The sequence below is a fragment of the Mobula hypostoma genome, chromosome 28, assembly GCF_963921235.1.
Source record: "Mobula hypostoma chromosome 28, sMobHyp1.1, whole genome shotgun sequence".
NCBI classification, from domain to species: Eukaryota; Metazoa; Chordata; class Chondrichthyes; order Myliobatiformes; family Myliobatidae; genus Mobula; species Mobula hypostoma.
The window spans coordinates 18383831-18411698 of record NC_086124.1 but is presented as its reverse complement, the minus strand read 5'-3'; the positions used below and the strand labels follow the sequence as shown (position 1 = coordinate 18411698).

Here is a 27868-nt window from a genome sequence, read left to right as displayed (position 1 = left end):
CCATAGATGCTGTCTGACCTGCTGAGTTCCTTCATTACTAAATGTGCGTTGCAGCAATTAAATGACTTGATTACCTCATCTGGTTATGTTACATCGGTGGACAGAAATGAAACGCTCGCCTTTTTTGATTGCGAGCCTTCGTATGGATCGTTAGAAGTTGTCAGGAAAGTGTAAAACCTCTGGTTGAAAGCGTGATTAAAAATGACATGCAAGGTTCTTCATGCTCGCGGCAGGAAGTTTCAGAAAGCATTCTGTGAAGAGCAGGAGAAGTTCTGAGATCACTTGTGTCAAATATGAATAGAAGGAAATAAAATAAACAGGTAAAAATTCGTCTGCAGAAACCGGCATGCTGAAAGAGAATCAGAAGTTGGAAAGAAAACTAGCAGATCATCCAGTGTTTGTGGATAGGTAAAATTCTGTATTTCTGAACGAAGCCCTTTTATTCGGACTGTGAATCAGAGAACGCGCATTTACCTGAGATACAGAGAATGAGAGTAAGTGCAATCGATTGAATAATGTTGATGTCTGTAACTGATGCCTGACGGAATATTCCCCAGGCTGCTCCAGGAGGCGAGAGAAGAGATTGCTGAGCCTCTGGCTAGGATATTTATGTCCTCGTTGTCCACGGGAATGGTACCGGAGGATTTGAGGGAGGCGAATGTTGTTTCCTTGTTCAAAAAAGGTAGTAGAGATAGTCCGGGTAATTATAGACCAGTGAGCCTTACGTCTGTGGTGGGAAAGCTGTTGGAAAAGATTTTTAGAGATTGGATCTATAGGTATTTAGAGAATCATGGTCTGATCAGGGACAGTCAGCATGGCTTTGTGAAGGGCAGATCGTGTCTAACAAGCCTGATAGAGTTCTTTGAGGAGGTGACCAGGCATATAGATGAGGGTAGTGCAGAGGATGTGATCTATATGGATTTTAGTAAGGCATTTGACAAGGTTCCACACGGTAGGCTTATTCAGAAAGTTAGAAGTCATGGGATCCAGGGAAGTTTGGCCAGGTGGATTCAGAATTGGCTTGCCTGTAGAAGGCAGAGGGTGGTGGCGGAGGGAGTACATTCAGATTGGAGGATTGTGACTAGTGGTGTCCCACAAGGATCTGTTCTGGGACCTCTACTTTTCGTGATTTTTATTAACGACCTGGATGTGGGGGTAGAAGGGTGGGTTGGCAAGTTTGCAGACGACACAAAGGTTGGTGGTGTTGTAGATAGTGTAGAGGATTGTCAAAGATTGCATAGAGACATTGATAGGATGCAGAAGTGGGGTGAGAAGTGGCAGATGGCGTTCAACCCGGAGAAGTGTGAGGTGGTACACTTTGGAAGGACAAACTCCAAGGCAGAGTGCAAAGTAAATGGCAGGATACTTGGTAGTGTGGAGGAGCAGAGGGATATCGGGGTACATGTCCACAGATCTCTGAAAGTTGCCTCATAGGTGGATAGGGTAGTTAAGAAAGCTTATGGGGTGTTAGCTTTCATAAGTCGAGGGACAGAGTTTAAGAGTCGCGATGTAATGATGCAACTCTATAAAACTCTGGTTAGGCCACACTTGGAGTACTGTGTCCAGTTCTGGTCACCTCACTATAGGAAGGATGTGGAAGCATTCGAAAGGGTACAGAGGAGATTTATCAGGATGCTGCCTGGTTTAGAAAGTATGCATTATGAGCAGAGATTAAGGGAGCTAGGGCTTTACTCTTTGGAGAGAAGGAGGATGAGAGGAGACATGATAGAGGTGTACAAGATAATAAGAGGAATAGACAGAGTGAATAGCCAGCGCCTCTTCCCCAGGGCACCACTGCTCAATACAAGAGGACATGGCTTCAAGGTAAGGGGGGGGGGGGAGTTCAAGGGGAATATTAGAGGAAGGTTTTTTTACTCAGAGAGTAGTTGCTGCGTGGAATGCACTGCCTGAGTCAGTGGTGGAGGCAGATACACTTGTGAAGTTTAAGAGACTACTAGACAGGTATATGGAGGAATCTAAGGTGGCGCTTATATGGGAGGAAGGGTTTGATGGTCTGCACAACATTGCGGGCCGAAGGGCCTGTACTGCGCTGGACTATTCTATGTCTATGTAACGGTGATAATATGTGACACTTGCGACATGCCAAGTAAGCAATATACACAAGTATAGCAGAAGGTACCGAGGATAACTAATGAAATCATAATATGCATTTCTGATAAAAAGATAAATGAAAGCAAGTTATGAAAAGTTCAATATTGATTCCTGTGGGCTCCACCTCGGTCCTAAGCTCTCTAACTGTAAGGAAATCAGGAAATCTGGGGGCAGTGTAGAAGATCGACGTTTAGATGGATGAAGAACTTCGTCGAAATACATAATCCTGATTTGAAATGGACGATTTCCTTCCCATGCACCTATTTTTATCTATTTAGCTAGTGATACGTCACGTAGAAGGCACTTCCGGACCTTCAAGCTACGTTGCCCCAGCTACACCTGACAAATCCGATTAACTCAAACATATACGTATGTTTCATTTAATGCGTATGTAGTATATTCTCAACACTTCTGCAAAATGTTCAGAAAACTCCATTAAATCATCTCATTTAGTTCCCGCTGAGATCTTTTGCGGAGTAGTTCAACCGATAGTCTATAATTACTGTCAAATGTAATAATATTATACTTTGCACAATGCGTCCTACCATATAGTTATACTACTAATTTGTGCATACTGTTAGTCAAGGACTAATTACCTCTCTTCTTTCTCGCCACGGTAACAGACACAAGGACGGCGATCATAAACAGAAGCACCGCTGCTCCCACGGAAAGCATGAATTGCCAGGAATGCCATTCGAAAATTGAATCTTGAGGAAGAATCATAATGAGTTTCTTTATTTCAGCAACAAAGCACGGAATAGTAACAACTTACAAACAGACTCACGCTAATTATCGATGCACACTTACGAAAAGATAATCACTGTATACATCAATATGATTCACCTAGAAACTAGGCGTCATACCTCGGGCAGTCTGCCCATAGCCCCTCATAGCAGCGTTCATGTAATCTGCAGCATGAGCACTGAGTATGTTTGTCTGTCTCAAGCGCAGCTGACTAGCACAGGCAGACAGAGAGTTGCTCTCACCCGTTATACGGTCGAGGGCAAAAAACAAATCTCTGACCATGTTTTACTTTGCATTAAAGTAAATTTGTTCTTATACTAACAAACTATCCCCATTGGATTCGTCATGGATTCGCTGAACCCTTAAATGTATTACTCTATTTATGCAATAGCTTCGTTGAAGAGATCTATTTCTCATGACAGTCGACCTTTCATTCGTTTTGCAGGAATTTGGGAGCAAGTTTTGGTTTCCACTTGTGGAGATTTTCTTCTTTCTACAGCACGTTCAGAAATTTGAAAGTTTTGATTATAGTGACTGAGGCGACTGTAGATTACAGGGGGATTTATTAATTGGGGAACCAGGTCGTGGAGTGGTAAATGCATTTCAATAAAGAAATGAATGTGAGCAGATGCATTATGGAAAGCTAAACCAGCGTAGAAATTCCACTATAAATTGCAGGCCTCTAGTGGGAGTCATGGAATAGAGGGACAAAGTAGTTTATTTATAGTGGTGCCACAGGTAGAGAAGATAGCGAATTGTTGTTAGTAGGCCGGGCGTCTTCGAATAAGACACTGAGTAGAGGAGCTGCGGTTGTACAAAACCGTGGCCAGACAGCGCTTGGAGCAATGTGCACTCTTTTCAACACCATGTTATCGGAAAGCCGGGGTTAGATTGATATATAAAGGCGTTGCCAAAGCAAAAGAAACTCATGTATAGGGAAGGACTGTCCAAGCTAGCGTTTTATTCCTTAGAAAGATGGAGAATGTGGGCAAACTTATCCATTTTTGTTAACTATGAGAGACATAATGTGGATGGCAAATGTCTTTTCCCCGAGGTCCAAGATCCTACAAATAGGGGCATAGCTTTATGACGCGTGGGGGGCAAGGATCAATTTTTATCAGCAAAGTCTAATAAATAGCTGAATGAGCATCCAGAAGAAGCAGATAATGCATGTACATCAATATAACATCTAAGAAGTCACTGAATGCGTGAATGGAAAGGTGAAACTTGGAATGTTATAAGCGGAATGCAGGAAATTGGGATCATGCGGCCAATGCGATTCGTATGGCCTAATGAGCCGACAAACGCGTATTCGTGTTCCATTGGTCTATGGCTCAAATAATATGATATTATACAGGGTATGGCTAGACTACAGGAAAAAACATGGAATGTCTGAACTTTTTTCGTGAACTCAGTTCCAGTCATTGCTCAATTGACATCCTGCAGTGGAGGCTGGAAGGAAAAGTTGAGGAGAACATTGTCAGGACTGAAAGCAGTAATACTCATGTACTGTAATATAAATATACTGGATATAGGGAGGATGGCAAGAGAACGGACAACAAATAATGCATCCTCTGGCGGATATTTCTGGACACCTCTTCAATTGGAGTACTGCGATGATGCATCAGAAGCAACCCTGCGCAGGTCCGGTGAAGAGCTTTAAAACTCAGTCTCTAGAAAGGAGAGGTACTGCCTCGCGATTATCATGGGAACGGTCGTCGTTGGAGTAGCCTGAGACAGAGTAATAAGGCTTTGGCTCAACAAGTAATTCGGCGGGAACAGGCAGACGCAAAGTAAGCAAGTAAGTTCATTCTTTATTTCTTATTTTACTCTTGAGCGAATAGTGTTATGTCTGCAGTGCCTGTATTCTGTTCTGGGTGTCAGATGTGGGATTTCCTGCAGACTAGAAGCTTCCCCGATGGACACACCTGCATCAGGTGCATCGAGATTCAACTCCTTAGGGATCGTGTTAGAGAACTGAAGCTACAGCTCGATGACTGTCGGCTTGCTGGCGATAGTGAAGCAATGATAGACAGGAGCTACAGGGAGGTAGTTATCTCAATTCTACAGGAGAGAGATAAATGGGTGACTGTTAGGAGAGGGAAGGGACAAAGTCAGATAATGGAGAGCACCCTTGTGGCCGTCCCACTCAACAATAAGTACTCTATTTTGTGTACTGTTGGGGGGGAGGGGGCGGGATCTACCGGAGGAAGCAGCAGCGGCCGTGCCTCTGGCACAGAGTCCGACCCTGTGGCTCAGAAAGGTAGGAAACTGAAAAGTAGGACAACAGTAACAGGGGACTCTGCAGTGAGGGGGACAGAAAGATAATTCTCTGAATGCAAAATGGAAACACGGAGAAAAGTTTGCCTTCCAGGTGCCAGGGTCCACGATTTTTTTCTGAACGCGGCCACAATATCCTGAAAAGGACGTGTGAACAGTGAGACGTCGTGGTACATATTGGTATCAACGACATAGGCATGAAGAGGGAGGAAATACTGAGAACATAATACGGGGGTTAGGGAGGAATCTGAGAAGCAGGACCTCAAGGGTAGTAATCTCGGGTTTGCATCCTGTGCCACGTGACGTTAAGGATAGGAATAGAATGAAATACCGGATAAACATTGGAGCCGGGTATAGGGATTCAGATTTCTATATCATTGGGACCTCTTCTGGGGCAGGTGTGACCTGTACAAAAGTGACAGGTTGCACTTGAATCCGAGGGGGCCAATGTCCTTGTGGGCAGGATTGGTAGAGCTATTGGGAGTGGTTTAAATTAATATGGCAGGGTGATGGGAACCAGAATGATAGAACTGACGATGAACCAGCAGGTTCACAAGTAGACGATGCAATATGTAAAATTAATGTAATGAAGGACAAACCAATGATTCGGTACAACTGCAGAGAGGGCAAAGAGTTAAGTCGTACCGCAGAGGCAAAAATCAAAAAGGCGAAGAATGCAGGATTGAATGTGTTGTACTTAAAAGCACGTAACGTTTGGAGTAAGGTGGCCGAACTCGTGGTGCATTTAGAAATTACTTGGTATAATGTTTTGGGCAGCATTGAGTCGTGGCTGAAATAAGGTCATATCTAGGAGGTTAACATCAAAGGACATATTTTGTATCGAAAAGACAGGCAGCAAGGCATAGGAGATGGTGTGCCTCTGTTGGTAAGAGATTGAATTGCACCTTTAGAAACTGTTGACATAATGCAAGAGAATGGTCAATCTTTGTGAGTGGAGTTAAGGTTAAAAATCGTGATGGGAATCATAGATAGACATCAAAATAGTAATCAGGATGTGGGGTTGAGATTGCAAAGGGAGCTGGAAACCGCATGATATCTGTAATGTCACAATTGTACTGGCGGGCTTCAATATGCTGGGGCATTAGTTTGGCGTCCGATCACAAGAGAGGGTATTTGTTGAATGTCTACGTTGAAGGCTTTTCAGAGCAGTTTGTGCTCGACCCTACTAGGGGAAAAGTTATCTTAGATTAGGTGTTGTGTAATAAACCCGATTTTGTTAATCAGCTTAAGGTAACGGAACCCTTAGGAGGCAGTGATCATAGCATAATTAAATTCATACTGAGATTTGAGAGGGAAAAGCATAGGTCACATGTATCAGTATCCCAACGGAATAAGGGAAATTACAGAGGCATGAGAAAGGAGCTTGCTCAGGTGGATTGGAGAAAGATACTGGGGGAAATGACAGCAGCACAGTGGTGGCTAAAGTCTCTGGAATAGTTCACAAGGCGGCGGATAGTTAAGTTCCCCGGAAGAATATGTTCGCAGATCGCAGGACTAGGCAGCCATGGCTGACAAAGGGAAGTTAAGGACTGCACTAAAGCCAGAGAAGTTGGTTGATCAAAGGCAAGTAAAATGCTATAAGTGGAAAAAGATTAAATCTGAGGGCAAACTAGCCGATACTATAAAGCAGTGAACTAACAATTCTTTTCACCTTTATAAATGATAAAAGGGAGGCTACAGTTGATATTGCACCGCTGGAAAATATACTGGTGAAGTAATAGTGGGGGGCAAAGAATTGGCTGGTGTACTTCATAAGTTCTTTGTCTCCCTCTTTACAGTGGAAGACACTAGCTGTACGCTGGAGATCCGCGAGTGTCCGGGAGCAAAAGTGAGTGCCATTGCTATTACAAAAGAAACAGTGCTAGGCAGACAGAAAATTCTTAAGCAACACACATAAAAGTTGCTGGTGAACGCAGCAGGTCAGGCAGCATCTATAGGAAGAGGTACGGTCGACGTTACGGGCCGAGACACTTCGTCACGACTAACTGAGAGAAGAGCAAGTAGGATATTTGAAAGTGGGAGGGGGAGGGGAGATCCGTAATGATAGGAGAAGACAGGAGGGGGAGGGATGGAGCCAAGAGCTGGACAGTTGATTGGCAAAAGGGATATGAGAGGATCATGGTACAGGAGGCCTAGGGAGAAAGAGAAGGGGGAGAGGCGAAGCCCATAGGATGGGCAAGGGGTAAAGTGAGAGGGACAGAGGGAGAAAAAGGAGAGAGAGAAAAAGAATGTGTGTATATAAATAAATAAATAAATAAATAACGGATGGGGTACGAGGGGTAGGTGTCCCATGATCCTGTCCCATGGAAAGCAAAGTGGACAAAGGGGAGGCAGCGGATGTCACTTGCTTAGATTTTCAGAAGGCATTTGATAAGGTGCCTCACATGTGGCTGCTTATCAAGATAAATCTTAATGCTGTTACAGGAAATACAGGCACGGATAGAGGGATCGCTGACAGGCAGGAAACAGCGAGTGGGAATAAAGGGGGTCTTTTCTAGTTAGCTGTCAGTGACTGGTGGTGTTGCTCAGGGGTCAGAATTGGGATGGCTACTGTTGTTCAAGTTGTTTGTCAATGATTTAGATAGTGGAATAGATGGCTTTGTGGCAGTGGCAGAGTTTGCCGATGATACAATAGGTGGAGTGGTAGTGCTGCAGAAGCAAGCGATTGCAGCTGGAGTTAGGCGAATTCGAAAAATGGGCAAAACTTTGGGATATGGAATAGAGTGTTGGGAAGTGTATGAAAGTGCATTTTGGTAAAAGGTACAATAGTGCAGAGTATTATCTAAATGGGGAATAATTCAAACATCACAGGTTCAAAGGGACTTAGGAGTTCTCGTGCAAGAATCCCAGAAGGTTAATTCGCAGATTGAGTCTGTGGTAAAGAAGCCAAATTCAACGTTGTTTTTTTATTTCAAGGGGAATAGAATATACAGAGAAGCAGATAATATTGATGCTTTATGAAACACTAGTCAGGCCGCACTTGGTGTCTTGTTAATAGTTCTGACCCCCCATCTCAAAAAAATGTATTATCATTGCAGAGAGTCCAGAAATATTTCACGAGGATAATTCCGGGAATGAAGGGGTTAACGTCTGAGGAGTGTTCGACATATTTGAGCTCGCGCTAACTGAAATTTAGAAGAATGCGTGGGGATCGCACTGAAACCTACTGAATGTTGAAATGACAAGATATAGAAAACGTGGGGAGAATCTTTCCTTTGATGGGTGTATCCAGAACTAGAGGACACAAACTCAAATTTGAGGAGTTATCATTCGGACCAGAAATAAGAAGGAATCTTTTTGAGTCAAAAAGTGCTGAATCTTTGGAATGCTCTGCCACAGACTGCGTGGAGGCCTTGTCCGTGGGAATTTTCAAAGTGGAAATTGATCGATTCATGACTGGTTGGTATATCAAGGGTTATGGTGAAGGGCAGGTGTATGGGGGTGAATGGGATGCGGGATCAGCCATGGTGAAATGACAGTGCTGTGTCCAAAAGTAGACTAGCCTATTTCTGAGCCTAAGTCTTCTGATCTTATGGCCTTGTTATTTTTTTTTTTGGGTGATATGTATTTGGACCTCCGAGTCTTAACTTCGTTGCCTGAACATTACAGAAACTGCGTTTCTTCCTGTCTCTTGATATTTATAGCTTGCATTTCAAATCTCAAAAAATTTCAAACCTTAAATCCCAGTTAAGGTTTATTTTCAGAGTTGAAAAGTCCATGACAGAGAACGAATTAGGTAATTGATCTCTAATGGTATCTGCTTCAACGGAAGGAGAAGGTAAATTTAAATTATTCTGTAAATGAGTTACCGTTTATGAGTTATACCATAATTCTGGAAGGGTTGTATGAGCATTGTCTCTCTTACCTGATCGGATGAAAAACAGACGATCACTGATCTCTGAAACTATTGATCGACCGGATATCCATACCTCATATTGACAGGTAAGATATTCGACGTTCCAATTTAAAAGGGGCTCCGTGAGGTTGAATGTTGCGGAATGTAACCCGTTTGATTTGCTATATTTATAAGATTGTTTTCCATAATTTGTGTATAAATAAAACTTATTAACAGTGTAATGTTGGGGAGCTGTGCAACGAACACTGCGATTTTGTTCCCTCCCTGTCATCGGGTCATCACTTTCCAGCGCAATTATTGGTTTTAACGGACGATCTGCAAAGTAGCGCAAAAACAGTGATGCATAGTTGGTTAAACATTGGCATCGTTATAGAAAACACTACCGCACAAGCTCTTTGGTTCTTCAACCTCAGTATTATTTTTTTTTACTAGTCTTACGAAATGGCAAATGTAAATAAAAACCACTGTTTTTTTTCTGGGGAAATATCTACCTTATATAACAACAATTTTTTTTTTTTGCGACTCAGACTCTGATACATCCAGGGATGCAGAAGAGCTTTACATTGAAATATTAGAATTCAAATATTGGAATTGTAACATTGGCAAGTGTGCCTTGAGATAAAACGAAGGATGATGTTCCTGCGTCTCTAAAACATATTCCTCCGAGTTGCAATTTTGGAAGAAAGTAGAGAGCATGTAGTGATACGAAGACAAGGTAGCGATTTCTGCCTCAATGTTAGCAAAACTGAGATCCCGTCATTGAAAAGAAAGTACAGTGACATTCACAAATTTGCCTGTGTCCATGACTTTGAGAGCTTCACATCCCGAGGTAAGCATATCACTTATAATTTGCATCTTTGCCACTTCGATGCTATGGTCAAGAAAGGACACAAGCGCCTCTACGTACTCACAAGCTTGATGAAATTCGATATATCCCCGTTGACCTTCAGCAGTATTTTCACAGATGCAGTATAGAAAGCATCCTACCCGGATCCATCACAAGATGGTATGGCAGCAGCTCTTCCAGAAAGACATTGCAAACGCTTGTGAACGTAACCCAGGCTATCAGGAAAATCTGCCACTTCACGTCTGACTATATTTCCCGAAGCCTCAGTAAACAACCAACATGATCTTGACCTTTATCTCCTCAGCAGTTTTATCTTCTACACCTACTATTGGGTAGAATATACGGAAGCTTGCTAAAACTTGCCGACTCACTCATGTACAATTTTTATCCCATTGTGGTAAGACTATTAAACTGGCAACAAGAGAATAACGATGAAGTGTTGTACTCTCGATGTATTACGTCATGGCCTCTGCACCGCAGTTGTCTAGCTGCAGATATTTCTTTCTGGACCAATCATATAACCGTCATAACAAAGACAGAACGTCAGCGCCTTTACTTCCTTAATAGTCACCGGAGATTCGGTATGGCAACAAAGATTTTGGCAAACATCTATAGATGTTCTACGAGTCTGTAGTGGCCAGTGCTATCATGTTTGCTGTTGTGTGCTGGGGCAGCAGACTCCAACAGAATCAACAAACACATTCGTAGGGCCAGTGATGTTGTGGGCATGGAACTGGACTCTCTTACGGTGGTGTCTGAAAAGGGGGTGCTGTCTAAGTTGCATGCCATCTTGGGAAATGTCTCCCGTCCACTACATAATGTATTGGTTGGCCACAGGAGTACATTCAGCCAGAGACTCATTCCACCGAGATGCAACACTGAGCATCATAGGAAGTCATTCCTGCCTGTGGCCATGAAACTTTACAAGTCCTCCCTCGGAGGGTCAGACATTCTGAGCCAATAGGCTGGTCCTGGACTTATTTCCTGGCATAATTTACATATTACTATTTAATTATTTATGGGTTTACATTGCTATATGTATACTCTATTCTTGGTTGGGGCCACTGTAACAAAAATCAATTTCCCTCGGGATCAATAAAGTATGACTATGACTATGACTATGGCTATGTATAGTGGAGAGTGTATTAACTGACAGCATCACGGCCTTTTCTGGGAACATCAACGCATTTGAAAGGAAAATGCATTAAAATAAAATGGATTCGGCCTAGTACATCACGGGTAAAGCCCTCCCATCTATTGAGCATATCTGCATGAAACGCTGTCGCAGGAAAGAACCATCCATCATCAAAGATCCTCACCACCCAGGCCATGTTCTTTTCTCTCTGCTGCCATCATGTAGAAGGTCCAATAACCTAAGAACTCGCACTACCATGTTCAAGAACGTTGTCTATCCTCAGTCATCAGGGTCTTGATCAAAAGTAGATAACTGCACTCACATATTGAGATGTTTGCACAACCAATGATCCCATTCTTTACCTTGGCTTGTCTTGCTCTCGTTATATATTGCTATATGCTTATATTTGCATGTACACAGAGAGTTGTTTTCTCAGCTCTATTTGATTTCCATTGATCCTGTCATAGTTCATATTCTATAGATTTGGCCAGTATGCCTACAGGAAAAAATCAGTGCTGTATATGATGACATATATGTACCCTGATAATAAAGCTTACTTTGAACTTCGAAAATTTCCCATACTAATTTTTGGTACTGCCTCGAAATCTTATGTGAGGAATGGTCTTTGCGGAGTCCATGCTCACTCTATTTTTGTGCATGTGACAGTAAGAAACAAATTATAAATATGGCCAAATGATTTAATAAGAATGCCAGCAAGGATAGGGTTCTGAATGAAAACAAACAGAAATGCCCCCGAGTGACCAAAGTACATAGATTGGAACACAATAAATTGAAGGCAAATGAAAACAAACAATGCAGTAGAAGCCACTGACCTGTTACACTTATTACCAATGGATCACTTTGCTCCGAGTCAATCTGACGTCCTCGGACCATTGTTTTATAAAGACATCTGTAGATTTCCTTCCCGGCATGCAACACCCCTGTTAGGTCCAAGGTTACCGAAAGTGTCCCCTCGATGATGCGAGATGTTGTATTTGGAAATGTCTTATTTACACTGTAGATGTGAAATGTTCTGTTTGGTCCCCGCACTGGTGCTTTGCATGTTAGTAGCAACATCTCCCCTTTTATATATATAGGGAAATTTTCGTTCAGGAAAATCTCTGGTTTCTTGAGAGGACCTGCAATCATATAACAATTTAAATTATCATTAATATGCTGTCCAAGGTCAGACACCGGCAATTTAATATTTTAGTTAGGATTTTGGAGGTGCATGAAATAAAACACGCTAGAAATATTTATTGAAACGAAGCTAAGGGCGCCACGGTACTTCACGGGTTAGCAGGACGTTATTATGGATCGGGGCATTGCAGAGTTCAATTCCGGCGCCGTCTGTATGCAGTTTGCACGTTCTCCCATGAGCAACTAGGTTTCCTCCCACATTCCAAAGATGTGCAGGCTCGTGGGTTAATTAGTATTTGTAAATTGTTCCGTGATTAGGCTGGTGTTAAATAGATGAATTGCTGGGCGGTGCGGCACGATGGGACAGATGGTTTTGATCCAAAATGAATCTTGAAATGAATTAAAATAAAATAAAATCAGTAATACTAAATGGCATGCTATTTTTAGAAACGCATTATTTAATGTTTATTTCATTTTTTCTTATGTCATGGAACTAAATTTATAATCTCAGGAAACCCTATGTGTTAAGTGCATCGACAGAGTACATATCAATAAAATTTAGTGTAGTTGAATAAAAATGTTGCAAATTAATTTTGATGACTACGGGCTATTGAATTGAATACTGAATCCGTGATCTTACATCTTACTGATAGAAAGGACTAACTTATACGCTAATGATAAATTACTGAACTTTCATTGTCTTCAGTCGTAGATTTTGCCCTTCATTCCTTTATTTAAACTTTGCCTTCTTTGTAGTCTGAAAACGGAAAGTTTTCCTTTAATATATTTTTATTTGATTGGCGTCCTATTTGTATACGGGATAATTAACTAAAGTTCCCTTGGGATCAATAAAGTATATCTATCTATCTATCAATTTATCTATCTTTTTTCGGGCACACAGACTTTCCTTTTAAACCGCATCTAGGCACTTGAGACGATAATAAACAAATTACCAGATTACTTAAAAAATAAACAAACGATAATCTTTAAAAATTAGAGATTGAAGAGGATGAAAGAAATATGAGTCTTGGTAGGTCGGCAGATCCATATTGTGTGTGTTAGTACATAGCCAACAATACACCTGCCTCTGAAATATCTAGACAGACGTTTATGGATTCTGGTCATGTAGAAAATTTTTGTTATCAATTGCTGGACTTACCAACTACGGGTACATACAAGCTTCTACTTCTCTCTGAGTCTATCATGTGCCCTGATATTACCGCTTGGTAGGCGCACCAGTAGATTTCTGAGTGATTGACTGAAGTTTCAAACGCGACAGTATTGTAACCAAAGTCAACACGTATGCTCTTCTCCAAGTGTCCGTCTTTGCCTTTGTACAAAGCAAAATTGCGAACGTAATACTGACTTTCAGTTTCGCATTTCAGCTGGATAGTCTCCCCTTTGAGAAGCGCATTTCCATTCCAATTTGTACTGATTGTCGGCTTCCGTGGGCGATCTGATTAATGGATAACAAGCAATATTATTACATTTGGAAACCTTATTTTAATGCCTAATACATTAACGATCAAATGTGATATAATATTTCATCTGTGGCATTATTACCGATTATTGAGACATTCATTCTGTCACTGTGTTCTGAATATTCCCAGTGTCCCAGCACGTACACTGCAACGACGCAGGTGTAATAGTCAGTGGCGCTTGGTGTAATCAGAAACGTCATGAAATGTCGATCCTTTTCAGTACGATATTGAAAATCGAATGTTTGGAGTTCACTCTTGTATAAATAATATCTCGTAGAAGAAGCATAAAATTTAACGGCGCATCTCAGTTCCACGGACTCGCCCTTCACAATTAGATCTTCTGTGTGATTTAGAGAGAGGATTGGCTTCGTGGGCCGACCTAAGGACAGGTAAACAGGTAGATGTGGGGAAGGTTTATCACTGCGAAACTGAAAAAGGAAAATGCAACACTCAGTACGCCAGGACGCATTTGTGAGACAGAGAATCAGAACCGATGTTACAGGTCGGATATTGTTTATCAGACAAAAGACGTGTGCAATACTGCAGGGACAGTCGGGGATGTCGTTTGACGCATGGTACTAGAACATTATCTGTTCAATGGGTGCAGAGCAGCGGATGGACCGTTGGTAAAAGAATGCAAGGCTGCGGAATGCAGAGGAAATCCTCTAGCCCCCGACGAAAAACTCAAATAAAAAGAAAACCGACAACCTGATATAAAAGCAAACAACAGGAATTCTGCAGATGCTGGAAATTCAAGCAACACACATCAAAGTTACTGGTGAACGCAGCCGGCCAGGCAGCATATCTAGGAAGAGGTACAGTCGACGTTTCAGGCCGTGACCTTTCGTCAGGACTAACTGAAGGAAGAGTTAGTAAGAGATTGGTTAGAGTTAGTAAGAGAGTTAATAATCTGTTACTAACTCTTCCTTCAGTTAGTCCTGACGAAGGGTCTCTGCCTGAAACGTCGACTGTACCTCTTCCTAGAGATGCTGCCTGGCCTGCTGCGTTCACCAGCAACTTTGATGTGTGTAACCTGATATAAAGTCATGTACGGACAAGTGTTACAGAGACAAATTACAGTTAACTGTAATTCCAAACGTGCTCAACACGGAGAGGGTGGGGGGGGGGGGGAGGGAAGGGGAGAGTGCCGGCTGTGAGTGTCCTAGAAAACATATTTACAGTTTAAATAAAAGGTCTATAGCCTTGGAACATCGCAACCACTATAAATCCATTCCCCGTCGCCGCGAAACACGTTGGAAAAAGTTGTTGCACTGATGTAGAAAACCTGGTATAATGCTGTACAGCACTCTTCAAAGCAATAAACCTCAAACATACGTACTTATAACAGATATACTGATCGCATCACTGGGATATGATGTCAGCCACTTTCCAGATACTAACAAAGCACACTGGCAGGTGTAATGTTCGGAGTCATCCGGTACAGTTTCAAATGAGGTGATAAAATGGCTGTGGACGCCACTTTGGACTCCCTGTTTGGATATTTTCTCATCGTTTTTAAGCAAGTACATCTGATTACACGAGAAACTCATACTCAGTAGACAGGCAATCTTTACGGTCTCTCCTTTCACAAATATTGTAAATTTGCTATTCAGATGTATTTCCGGCATCATCGGACGATCTGAAATTAGTGGAAGGTAAAGGTGAAACAAACAGTGCAACATAACAGTATGCATTTGCTATCGCACTGCCATTTAGGCTAATTCTATTATTGCCACATTCAAGGTAGATTAGCATCAAACTTCTGTGGATTTATGGAAAAAGTTGCCACGCGATGTGGTACAGGCTAGAATAAGTACAAACATTAAAACATCTTTGAAGTGGCATGTCGATAGAAAATGTTCAGAGGACTTGGGGCAAAAAGAGGAAATGCATTGAGGCCAATATTGCTAGAAGTTGATTTGTGATGAATTTCTCAGGTTAGGACTTCATTCGTTGAAGAATGAGAGGCTGAGAGGTAACCCCTCAGAAGGCGTAGAAATCATAATGGGAATAATCACCATTACTGGACAAACTATTGTTTTCTATGGAAGAGGAAGGCAAATCAAAACTAGAAGGCCGAGGTTTAACTTAAGAATGGAAAGATTAATAACAGACTCGGGAGCCAAGTCATTAATGCAGACACTGGAGAGCACACGTGCAAGCTGGAATTGAAGAGACAGGTATATCTGTAGGAAAACCTCAGGTGGATATGGTTCAAACGCGTAGGAAAATCGGATAAACAAACAGATATGGGCCAAATGAGCCAAAGGGCCTTATTCAAAGCTGCATAACCTCATGAATCTGTGATACTAAATTATATTATCCCTGGTTGCCGTACATAAATTGGGGCGAAAGGATTTTTTTTGTGCTGTTATGAGACTCTTATCATGAGAATAAATCGTACGTATGTGCGTGTGTATATGGGTGGAGAGGTGAGAATTCATCAAGCAGCACAGTGCATTGATGTTATAGGCTGGTACAAATGAGGAAAATAAATATACTTTCATTTGTGCTTGAGAATCCATTAGTTTGCTCGGATAGAAAATTGCTTATTTGAACATACGCAGAGACATCTGGATTAAGTTAAGCTTCGTATCGCTGCAAATATTTGTTGGTCTTTCCTCGCAACATTGGCGAATGGGTGATAGGGTCATGTTCCCGAGAAGCATTTCAAATTAAATCTACGCACTAACTTACATGTGAACGTATATTTCGACAAGCGCAATGATTCAGACCAAGTTTGATTTCATCTGCCAGCGTTTACCCATAACTTTGCAAAATTCCTACCTGTGTCCAACAGACTGCCAGTGAGAGTAAATATTGAGACTAAGCATAATTTCAAAATCGCTTTTAAGTTCCTGAATTTACCGAGCAGCTGCTGCCTCACAGAGGCAGCAAAGCGGGCTCATTTGTGATTTTCCTTTCTCTCTGTCTATGGTGTTTGCAGGATTCTCCTGAACGGGTTTCCCTAACGTAGTTCGTTTTATACTTATGCCTCCTAGGTGTTAGATTATTTGGCAAATATAAAGCATCTGCGGGCATTGGTGAGGAGTTAAATACTGAGGGCGAGAATAAAATAAGTTTAAGGTAGTGTCTGTTTAAATTGATGCTTTATGATTTTCATGGTCTCGGTGAACTCAATGCTCTGTTTCTATGCTATAATTCCACTTACCTGCCTAGGCGGTTGGTATTCAATCTACAAATCAATTTCTGTAGGGTGTAACAGAATTGAGCCACATTTATGAGAGGAAAGGAATTGTGGACCGAAAGGTCTGTTCCTGCGACTATACTGTTATATGTTCTATACGCTGTAAACAAGTTCATTTGGAAATCAATGTCAGCAAATCTCTTCCTACCACAGATTGTGCTCGACGCACTGAGTTCATCCCACGGTATGCTTTTTTTCTCTCCAGATTCAATTGTAGTCTCTCGTGTCTCTTCCGCAGTTTATAAGGATATTTTCATTAATTGCATCGTTAATTTCTATCTACGGCCCCTAGCATTGTAAGCTATTGGCTTCCCTGCTGTATCCAAATGTCTAAAAACATTATAAGTGCAGCTGAATAGATACAACAAACTTCCTAAAACAGCGTGAACACGTCCAGAGGTATCCCTTACCGAGTACAGAAATTGACACGGGATCACTGTACACTACATTCCTAAGGTATGGGGCTCCAACTGAGTTGAAAGCACATGTGTAAGACGTGTCTATAATCGCTTCAATTGTAAAGGCGCTTGAACATTTTGGATCCGTGATTCGTATTTGAGCGTCAAATGTTTCCTGTTTGTACTTGTGCAAGGAAAGCCATCCACCCGAACACGGAGAACCAACAGCGCATTCCAGGTTAACTGTTTCCCCTTTAACGACACCTTCCAGGGGTGGATTCATCATCATCGTCGGTTTACGTTGTCCTTGAATAAGCAGAAAAAAATATAACTAATGAAGCAAAGTTGCGGCGATAAACAAGATGGTGTATCTGGAATATGCCTGGCAACAGACAAAGTAAACATCAAGCGTTCTCGTCCTTGGTCAGAGGGAATTTAAAAAAAAAACATACGCGTTTTTTGCAATGCAGATTTTTTTGGCTTTAATGTGCTTTTTGACGAATATTTTGATTATTTTGAAAATGATCAAGAAATTCCCCTTTTCCCATTGCTCAGCCAATCATTCAATTCAAATTGCTATTCCCTGGACGTAGGATATCGCGAAATTACAGGATTGGTTCTCTTTGAACATTTAGGAAGTTATATCTGCTCGCTCTTTGCAATATAATTGAAACCAACACGGAAGGACAAAAAAAAAATGGAATTGTAACGAATGTTATTCAGCGCTGCCAGAGATACAAGAAAATGTAGATGCTGAAATTTGGAGAAATAAGCCAATGGCTGGCGGAAGCGAACGAGTGAGATTAACACATAGAAAGTGCTGGAGGAACTGAGCAGGAACTATACGGCCACAGGAACATGAGATATACGAGCAGCATTAGGCCATTTGGCCAATCGAGTCGGCCCTGCAATTTCATCATGGTTGATTCATTTTCGCTCTCGGTTCCCTTCTCCCGGAAACCCTTAATTCCCAGACTAATCAAGAACCTCTCAAACTCCGTCTTAAATATAGCCAATGAATCGGCCTCCACCGCCACCTGTGGCAATGAATTCCACAGATTCACAACAATCTGCCTAAACGAATTCCTCTTAATGCCCGTTTTAAAAGGATGCCGCTCTACTCGGAGGCTGTGTCCTCCGGAGTTCGACGCCGCTACCGTAGAAAACGATCAAACACTTCCATACGACAATCCCGGAATAATTTCCGTGAGCTTATTTTGAAGCCTCTTCAATATCAGCACACCCTTTCTCAGATAATGGGACCAAACTGCTCGCAATGCTGCAAGTGAGGCCTTATCAGTGCTTTATCAAGCCTCAACATTACATCGTTGTTTTTATTTTCTAGACCTCTAAAAACGAATGCGAACATCGCGTTTACCTACCCGACTACAGACTCAACCTGTAAATTATCCTTTAGGGAATCCCACACGAGCACTCCCAAGTCCCTTTGCACCAGAGACGTTTATATTTTCTCTCCATTTGTAACACAGTTTATCTTTTTATTTCTTCAACCAAAATGCATGATCATACACTTCCTGACACTATATCCCATTTGCCATTGCTTTGCGCATACTCCTAATGTCTTTCTGTTCTTCGGCAGCTTCTCTACTTCCTTCTCTACTTCTACTACCTGCCTCTCCACCTATCTTAGTATGGTCCGCAATCCTGACCATGATTCCATCAATTCCGTCATCGATGCCATGGATTTAAACATAAAACCAAGCGGTCAGACCTCTGTGGAACACCCCAGGCTACCGACAGCCAGCCAGGAAATCGTCCGTTTTTCCCAGTCTTTGTCTCCCGCCAATCAACCAATGCTTTATCCATATTGCTATCTCATTATAATAGCATAGGATCTTAACTTTTTAAGCTGCCTCATGTGGCAACTTGCCAAAGGACATATGAAAATCCAGGTCACCGAAATATACCGATTCTGTTTTGTCATTTCTGTTCGTTATTTCTTCAAAGAATACCATCTCGAAAGAAAACCATGCTGATTGAGGCCTATTTTAACATCCAATTATTCAGATGCCACATCCTTAACAATCGACTCCAACATCTTCCAAACCACTGAGTTTAGATGAACTGGCCTATAATTTTCACACTTCTGCCTCTCTCCCTGCCTTGAAGACTAGAGTGATATTTGCAATTTTCCATTCCTCCGGAATCATGCCAGAATGAATTGATACTTGAAAGATTATCACTAATTCACCCACAATTGTTTCAGCCAAATACCTCATCCGATGCAAGTGATTGTGTATCATTAGATATTTCAGCCTCTCAAGATCCTTCTCCCTTCCGTTGGTTTTAAAAGCTTTCTCACCCCTCAGTTTTCCACTAAGTTGAGGTGTATTATATGCATTCTGTTTGATTTTTATGCGGGCTTTGAAGTCTCCTGTCGGCCACTGTTGTGTCTTCCTGCCTTTAGAATACTTCTTTATCATTCATATACCCTGATCCTTCAGAATTGGTCCCAGAAATTCCAGACGTTACTGCTCAGTCGTCATCTCCACCAATTTTCCTTTCCAAACAATGATGACAAGCTCTTAGTTCATGCCACTGGAATTCCGTTTACTTCATTGCAATGCTAATACGTCTGACTTTACCTTCTCCTTCTCAAATTGTAGCGTGAATACTAAAATTTAATGGTCACCTGTCCCCAGTGGTTGCTTTACCTTAATCTCTGTAATCAATTCCGTCTCAATGCACAACAGCTAATCCAGAATAGCGGATCTTCTAGTGGGCTCAACCACCAGCTGCTCTAAAAAATCATCTCGTAGGGATTCTAAAAATACCCCTGTCTTGGAAGCAGGCACTAACCTGATTTTCCTAATCTACCAGAGGCCTGTAATCCTCCATAACTATCGTAGCATTGATCTTTTGGCATGCATTTTCCACCACCCCCGCCTCCCGCCGTTGTAATTTGTAACTTATCATCTCCCTATGTCAACTCTTTCTAATAAATTGATTTCATTTATTTTTATTAACAGAGCTACGCAACCCCGTCTGCTGCTGCTGATCTTACATTACTTACGTTAAGCTCCTTTCTATAACCTTCTTCTTTTAGTCACGCTTCAGTGTTGCCTGCAACGGCATATATGCCGACCTGTAACTGTGTTAAAAGTTCATCTATCTTAACCCGTATGCTGCGCACGTTCATATATAAAACCTTCAGTTCTGTATTCACCTTTTCCAATATTGTCCGCCTTTTACATTGTATGCATGCTGTGGACGGTAAATTCATCAACCTTTCCTTGTTAGGAAGTTATTTCACCCAGAGAGTGGTGGATATCTGGAATGCTCTGCCTCAGAAGGCAGTGGAGGCCACGTCTCTGGATGCTTTCAAGAAAGAGATGGATAGAGCTCTTAAAATAGCGGAATCAAAGGTTCTGGGGATAAGGCGGGAACTGGATACTGATTGTGGATGATCAGCCGTGATCCCAGTGAATGGCGGTGGTGGCTCGAAGAGCCGAATGGCCTACTCCTGCCCCTATTGTCTATATTGTCTATTTACAAACTGCCTCTGTTAATAAACCAACTAAACAAACTACCTCACCCTCAGCACTCTTACTTCAGTTACTATCCCTCGCCAAATAAGTTTATATCCTAGATTTAATGGTCTAAACGTTAATGGTTAATTATGGACGGGCGATTTTCAAAAGGTGCCACGGCTGCGCATTGCTGTTTTGTTGTTAAGAATGTCTGTCCATTAAAACTGGACAAAATGAAGCATTGAAAATGATTGAAAACTAATCAAATCAAATAAAACACATTACTATATATTCATGCTAACACACTCAGAACCAAACATACACACCACCGTAAGTATTTAATTTCGATGTCAGAGCATTTTTTTTTCTCTACATAGAAACATGGCATGAGATGGAACACCGAGGACATCATGACTATAAAATAGGCACGAGGCACGCGTTAAAAATGGGAAATTGGAGAGTTTCCTCAGGAATCCTGCGAGTGTCGCACAATACTTACAAAGGAAATGTGAAGGACAAAAAGCTAGTCATCAAATGTCGATGACAAACGTGATTATTGTATATCCCAATGGATTGTGTATACTTACTGAGAGGACGAGTAACCAGAGAAGTTGTCGGTCTGTTTTGTGATTACAGTACGTGGAGTCACTATGCGGTGTGTGTTTTGCTCTATGAGCCTGTTTTCTGTATTTTCTATTTTTGTTCTCCTCATTCACCTTCACCTGGAGCTTCAGTGACTTTGACAAGTATTCTGGATTCACAATGGAGTTTAGGCAATAGGAGGCCAAGTAGTTTAACATAAACACACGAAATGCTGGAGATTCTAGGAATCTAGAGCAACACAAATAAAATGGTGGAGGAACTCAGCAGGGAAGACAGCACCCATGGAAAGGAATACATTTCTCGATCCGAAATGTCGTCCCTTTATTGTTCTCTGTAGATGCTGCCAGACCAATTGAGTTTCTGCAGCATTTTGTGTTTGCTGCACAGGTTAGCTTAACAGTTATTTCCGTACTAACCTTCTGAAGTAAATGGGCAACCAGCAAGGAGAAGCCCTGAAAATAACAATAAAATGTCAGAACAGCAACAGTGGCATAACTTATATGAAACAGCAAAATCGATTTATGTCTAACGATGCACAATAAATATTGCAGTAAAAGAAATAAAAAAATAAAATGGCATTGCTAAAGCAAAACAGAATTTTAAACGTCAAACAACACACATTAAAAAATGCGGCTGAACGCTGCAGGCCAGGGAGCATCTATAGGAAGAGGTTCAGTCGACGTTTCGGGCCGGGACCCTTCGTCAGGACTAACTGAAAGAAGAGATAGTAAGAGATTTGAAAGTGGGAGGGTGAGGGAGAGATCCGAAATGATAAGAGAAGACAGGAGGGGGAGGGATGGAGCTAAGAGCTCGAAAGTTGATGGGCAAAAGGGATATGAGAGGATCATGGAACGGGAGGCCTAGGGAGAAAGAAAAGGGGAGAGGGGAAGCCCAGAGGATGGGCAAGGACTATAGTGAGAGGGAACGAGGGAGAACAAGGAAAGAGAGAAAAAAAAAACAAACACATAAATAAATAAATAACGGATGGGGTACAAAGGGGAGGTGGGGCATTAACGGAAGTTAGAGAATTCAATGTTCATGCCAATCAGGTTGGAGGCTACCCGAATGGAATATAAGGTGTTGCTCCTCCAACCTGAGTGTGGCTTCATCTTGACAGTAGAGGAGGCCATAAATAGACATAACAGAATGGGAATAGGACGTGGAATTAAAATGTGTGGCCACCGGGAGACCTTGCTTTCTCTGGCGGACAGAGCGTACGTGTTCAGCGAAACGGTCTCCCAGCCTGCGACGGGTCTCGCCAATACATGGAAGGCCGCATCGGGAGCACCGGACGCGCCGGGAGGAAGATCGGTAGGAAAGGATGGGGGTGGGGGGACGAATGCGGAAAGCGGGGGGGGGGGTGGGGTGTGGAAGAAAGGTGTGCTAAGTTGTGCGATCCCGTTGGAGGTGGCGGAAGGTACGGAGAATTATCTGTTGGACCCGGAGGCTGGTGGGGTGGTAGGCGAGGACAAGGGGAACCCTATTCCTAGTGGGGTGCCGGGAGGATGGGATGAGAGCAGATGTGCGTGAAATGGGAGAGATGCGTTTGACTTCTCTAACTTCCGTTAATGCCCCACCTCCCCTGCGTACACCATCGTTATTTATTTATTTGTTTTCTCTCTCTCCTTTTTCTCCCACTGACCCTCTCACTATACTCCTTGCCCATCCTCTGGGCTTCCCCCTCGTCGCCCGAAACGTCGACTGTACCTCTTCCTAGAGATGCTGCCTGGCCTACTGCGTTCACCAGCATTTTGTGTGTGTGTTGCTTGAAATTCCAGCATCTGCAGATTTCCTCGTGTTTGCGTTTTTAAATGTCAAACACCGTCGTTGAAAATGAGTGGATGTAGCAAATGTTAATGGCTATTTCCAACACAAACGAGTACAGGACCTGATGTCCGGCTTGCAATTTAACTACTCAAACTCTTTTCCCACTGTCGTAGAAACATTCTTTGCATCACTTACCCAAGAAGACAATACGTTCAACGAAGCTTGTGTTCTGCTCACCCATCTGTTGAAAATGTATGCAAGGAACGGATGAAGAAAATTATCGTGGCAATGTGGATGAGGTAAATGGTTAAATCTGCTACATTGAAGATACAGCAAATTTCACTGATTTTTTTTAAATACATACAGAGTCGGAGTCGACCATGACTGTTGCTTCCTAGCTGTCTAGATTGCATACACAAGCCAGCACCGAAGCCAGGGCAATGCGATATAGAGAACAAGCTGTATACCATTTACCAGATTCACTCTCTCCACGCAGCTGTTGAATACAAATGGACGACCGAGACCAATACAGTTTGACAACAGTGGCGTCGTAGGACTCAACATAGAACTGCGTTAGGGAGCTCTATTTTCCCTTGGGTTTACTCTCGAAGCATTACCCGTGAGTGGATATAGCCGCAATGTAGGAGAGATCAGATATTTTCTCCTAGATCAGCTGCCAACTACGGCTGACGAGCTTCATAAGACAAGACCATAAGACAAAGGAGCAAAAGTCGGCCATTCGACCCACCGAGTCTGCTCCGCCATTTTATCATGAGCTGCCTGAAGCGATTGTTTTTAAGGCGCCCGTAACCAGACTTTGCCCTTTTTCCTATCAGTAGAAATAATTCTGCACTACATACTTATCCCCACTACATACATCTCGCCCCCATGGGCTATGACAGCCCTAAGTACAACGTTATCTCAAATACCGATGCAAAGGAGCTCTATTGAACCGTTTGTAGATCAGTAATAACGCAACCTCAGTTATATCGCTCAACATCATGAAAGAAATCTCTACAATGATCCAATCATAATGGAAGAAGTCAGAGCAAAACTGTCATTTAAAAATCGACAGATGATCTGAAGAAATTGTGAGGAGAAGAATTTTCGTATTTTTATTTTTATTTTTTGGCAAATGAAATTGAGCAATTTAAATTTTCTAAACGTTCGTCCACATCTCTTTCGGTAATAATACATAGGTTGTAGAGCTTACTATAACAAAGGTAAACACTTTACTTACTGTATGCTGTCTGGCTGACATCGGCCGTCATTTTACAGAACGCAGCAGCAGTATAACAACTAAATATTTTTAGCAAAAATGACCAGCAGTTGAAGCATCGGTGAAGAGGAAATTAACACTATTTCTGGTTCGTGAAAGGTACGTCACAGGTGCGTGACAATGGAAACGCAACTTTATCACAGGCGAACTTTTGGGGTCTTTTTACAAAAGCTAAAAATAACAATGGCTGCAACGGAAAAAATATATCTCCGCATCATATACCACAATGATATAAAGTTATCGCTTCTCTATTTAGCTCTGCACCAGTGTAGCATTGCCTATACAGTACGCTGGGAAGCGGCTAGTTTGCAGCCACCAATTTTGTGCAGTGGCTAGATGGTGTTTACTGCTCCATTCAATATGAAGCGATTAGGAGGGTAAGATTTGACGAACATGTTAGTACGGCGCCACGGTTCTTTACCAGGAGGGCGACAATTTCCAGATTGTTTAACGATACGCAGATTACATATTCCTCAAGAGTTGTTTCAACCCACCTAGTACCCGGAAGACGGAGAGAATAATGAGTGCATATACAGCTGGGAACGGAGTTAAGTTGAAGCCTGCGAATGAGCGAATGGTGAAATAATCGGTTAGATGGCATTGACGCTGCAAAGAAAATAAACAGTTGTGAACATTTTTTGTGAAAATCTTTGAACATTTAGTATGTTATATCTGCTCGGTCTTTGCAATATAATTGAAACCAACACGGAATGACAAAAAAAAAATGGAATTGTTACGAATGTTATTCAGCGCTGCCAGAGATACAAGAAAATGTTGATGCTGAAATTTGGAGAAGTAAGCAAATGGCTGGCGGAAGCGAACGAGTGAGATTAACACATAGAAAGTGCTGGAGGAACTGAGCAGGAACTATAAGGCCACAGGAACATGAGACATACGAGCAGCATTAGGCCATTTGGCCAAACGAGTCGGCCCTGCAATTTCATCATGGTTGATTCATTTTCGCTGTCAGTCCCCTTCTCCCGGACACCCTTAATTCCCAGAATAATCAAGAACCTCTCAAACTCCGTCTTAAATATAGGCAATGAATCGGCCTCCACCGCCACCTGTGGCAATGAATTCCACAGATTCACAACAATCTGCCTAAACGAATTCCTCTTAATGCCCGTTTTAAAAGGATGCCGCTCTACTCGGAGGCTGTGTCCTCCGGAGTTCGACGCCGCTACCGTAGGAAACGATCAAACACTTCCATACGACAATCCCGGAATAATTTTCGTGAGCTTATTTTGAAACCTCTTCAATATCAGCACACCCTTTCTCAGATAATGGGACCAAACTGCTCGCAATGCTGCAAGTGAGGCCTTATCAGTGCTTTATCAAGCCTCAACATTACATCAACATACATCAAAGTTGCTGGTGAACGCAGCAGGCCAGGCAGCATCTATAGGAAGAGGCGCAGTCGACGTTTCAGGCCGACACCCTCTTCAGTTAGTCCTGACGAAGAGTCTCGGCCTGAAACGTCGACTGCGCCTCTTCCTATAGATGCTGCCTGGCCTGCTGCGTTCACCAGCAACTTTGATGTATGTTGCTTGAATTTCCAGCATCTGCAGAATTCCTGTTGTTTTTGTTCAACATTACATTGTTGTTTTTATTTTCTAGACCTCTAAAAACGAATGCGAACATCGCGTTTGCCTTCCCGACTACAGACTGAACCTGTAAATTATGCTTTAGGGAATCCCACACGAGCACTCCCAAGTCCCTTTGCACCAGAGACTTTTATATTTTCTCTCCATTTGTAACACAGTTTATCTTTTTATTTCTTCAACCAAAATGCATGATCATACACTTCCTGACACTATATGCCATTTGCCATTGCTTTGCGCATACTCCTAATGTCTTTCTGTTCTTCGGCAGGTTCTCTACTTCCTAAAAACTACCTGCCTCTCCGCCTATCTTAGTATGGTCCGCGATCCTGACCATGATCATTCATTATAATACCATAGGATCTTAACTTCTTAAGCTGCCTCATGTGGCAACTTGTCAAAGGACATATGAAAATCCAAGTCACCGAAATATACCGATTCTGCTTTGTCATTTCTGATTGTTATTTCTTCAAAGAATACCATCTCGAAAGAAAACCATGCTGATTGCGGCCTATTTTAACATCCATTTATTCAGATGCCACATACTTAACAATCGACTCCAGCATCTTCCTAACCACTGAGTTTAGATGAACTGGCCTATAATTTTCACACTTCTGCCTCTCTCCCTGCCTTGAAGACTGGAGTGATATTTGCAATTTTCCATTCCTCCGGAATCATGCCAGAATGAATTGATACTTGAAAGATTATCACTAATTCACCCACAATTATTTCAGCCAAATACTTCAGGGTTATGTGCCATCCGATGCAGGTGATTGTGTATCATTAGATATTTCAGCCTCTCAAGATTCTCCCTTCCGTGGGTTTTAAAAGCTTTCTCACCCCTCAGTTTTCCACTAACTTGAGATGTATTATATGCATTCTCTTTGATGTCTATGCGGGCTTTGAAGTCTCCTGTCGGCCACTGTTGTGTCTTCCTGCCTTTAGAATACTTCTTTATCATTCATATACCCTGAGCCTTCAGAATTGGTCCCAGAAATTCCAGACGTTACTGCTCAGCCGTCATCTCCACCAATTTTCCTTTACAACCGATGATGACAAGCTCTTAGTTCATGCCACTGGAATTCCGTTTACTTCATTGCAATGCTAATACGTCTGACTTTACCTTCTCCTTCTCAAATTGTAGCGTGAATACTAAAATTTAATGGTCACCTGTCCCCAGTGGTTGCTTTACCTTAATCTCTGTAATCAATTCCGTCTCAATGCACAACAGCTAATCCAGATTAGCGGATCTTTTAGTGGGCTCAACCGCCAGCTGCTCTAAAAGACCATCTCGTAGGGATTCTAAAAATACCCCTGTCTTGGAAGCAGGCACTAACCTGATTTTACTAATCTACCAGCAGCCTGTAATCCCCCATAACTATCATAGCCTTGGTCTTTTGGCATGCATTTTCCACCACCTCCGCCTCCCGCCGTTGTAATTTGTAACCTATTATCCCCCTATGTCACCTCTTTCTAATAAATTGATTTCATTTATTTTTACTAACAGAGCTACGCAACCCCGTCTGCTGCTGCTGATCTTACATTACTTACGTTAAGCTCCTTTCTATAACCTTCTTCTTTTAGTCACGCTTCAGTGTTGCCCGCAACGTCATATATGCCGACCTGTAACTGTGTTAAAAGTTCATCTATCTTAACCCGTATGCTGCGCACGTTCATATATAAAACCTTCAGTTCTGTATTCACCTTTTCCAATATTGTCCGCCTTTTACATTGTATTCATGCTGTGGACGGTAAATTCATCAACCTTTCCTTGTTAGGAAGTTATTTCACCCAGAGAGTGGTGGATATCTGGAATGCTCTGCCTCAGAAGGCAGTGGAGGCCAAGTCTCTGGATGCTTTCAAGAAAGAGATGGATAGAGCTCTTAAAATAGCGGAATCAAAGGT

At 42.2% G+C, this 27868-nt stretch overlaps 1 protein-coding gene across 1 annotated transcript; it reads right to left on the bottom strand.

Annotated features, from left to right (window-relative positions):
- Positions 1–439: 439 nt before the first annotated feature.
- Positions 440–15000, bottom strand: LOC134338735 (uncharacterized). The gene is made up of 7 exons (XM_063034778.1): positions 14956–15000; positions 13699–13995; positions 13295–13591; positions 11829–12134; positions 9023–9328; positions 2709–2819; positions 440–474 (listed from the first exon to the last, which is right to left on the bottom strand). Exons 2-7 carry the CDS (start codon positions 13814–13816, stop codon positions 440–442), a joined length of 1173 nt encoding a protein of 390 aa, XP_062890848.1. The 5' UTR covers positions 13817–13995; positions 14956–15000.
- Positions 15001–27868: the final 12868 nt, after the last annotated feature.

Excerpts from the sequence above, each read along its gene's own strand:
- LOC134338735 (XM_063034778.1), bottom strand. The coding sequence starts at position 13,816 with ATGACGTTTCTGATTACACCAAGCGCCACTGACTATTACACCTGCGTC. Across the intron at positions 13,592-13,698 it reads AATGAATGTCTCAATAATCG|ATCGCCCACGGAAGCCGACA; the intron begins GTAATAATGCCA and ends TCCATTAATCAG. Across the intron at positions 475-2,708 it reads CGTGGCGAGAAAGAAGAGAG|GTAAATGCGCGTTCTCTGAT; the intron begins GTAATTAGTCCT and ends TCTGTATCTCAG.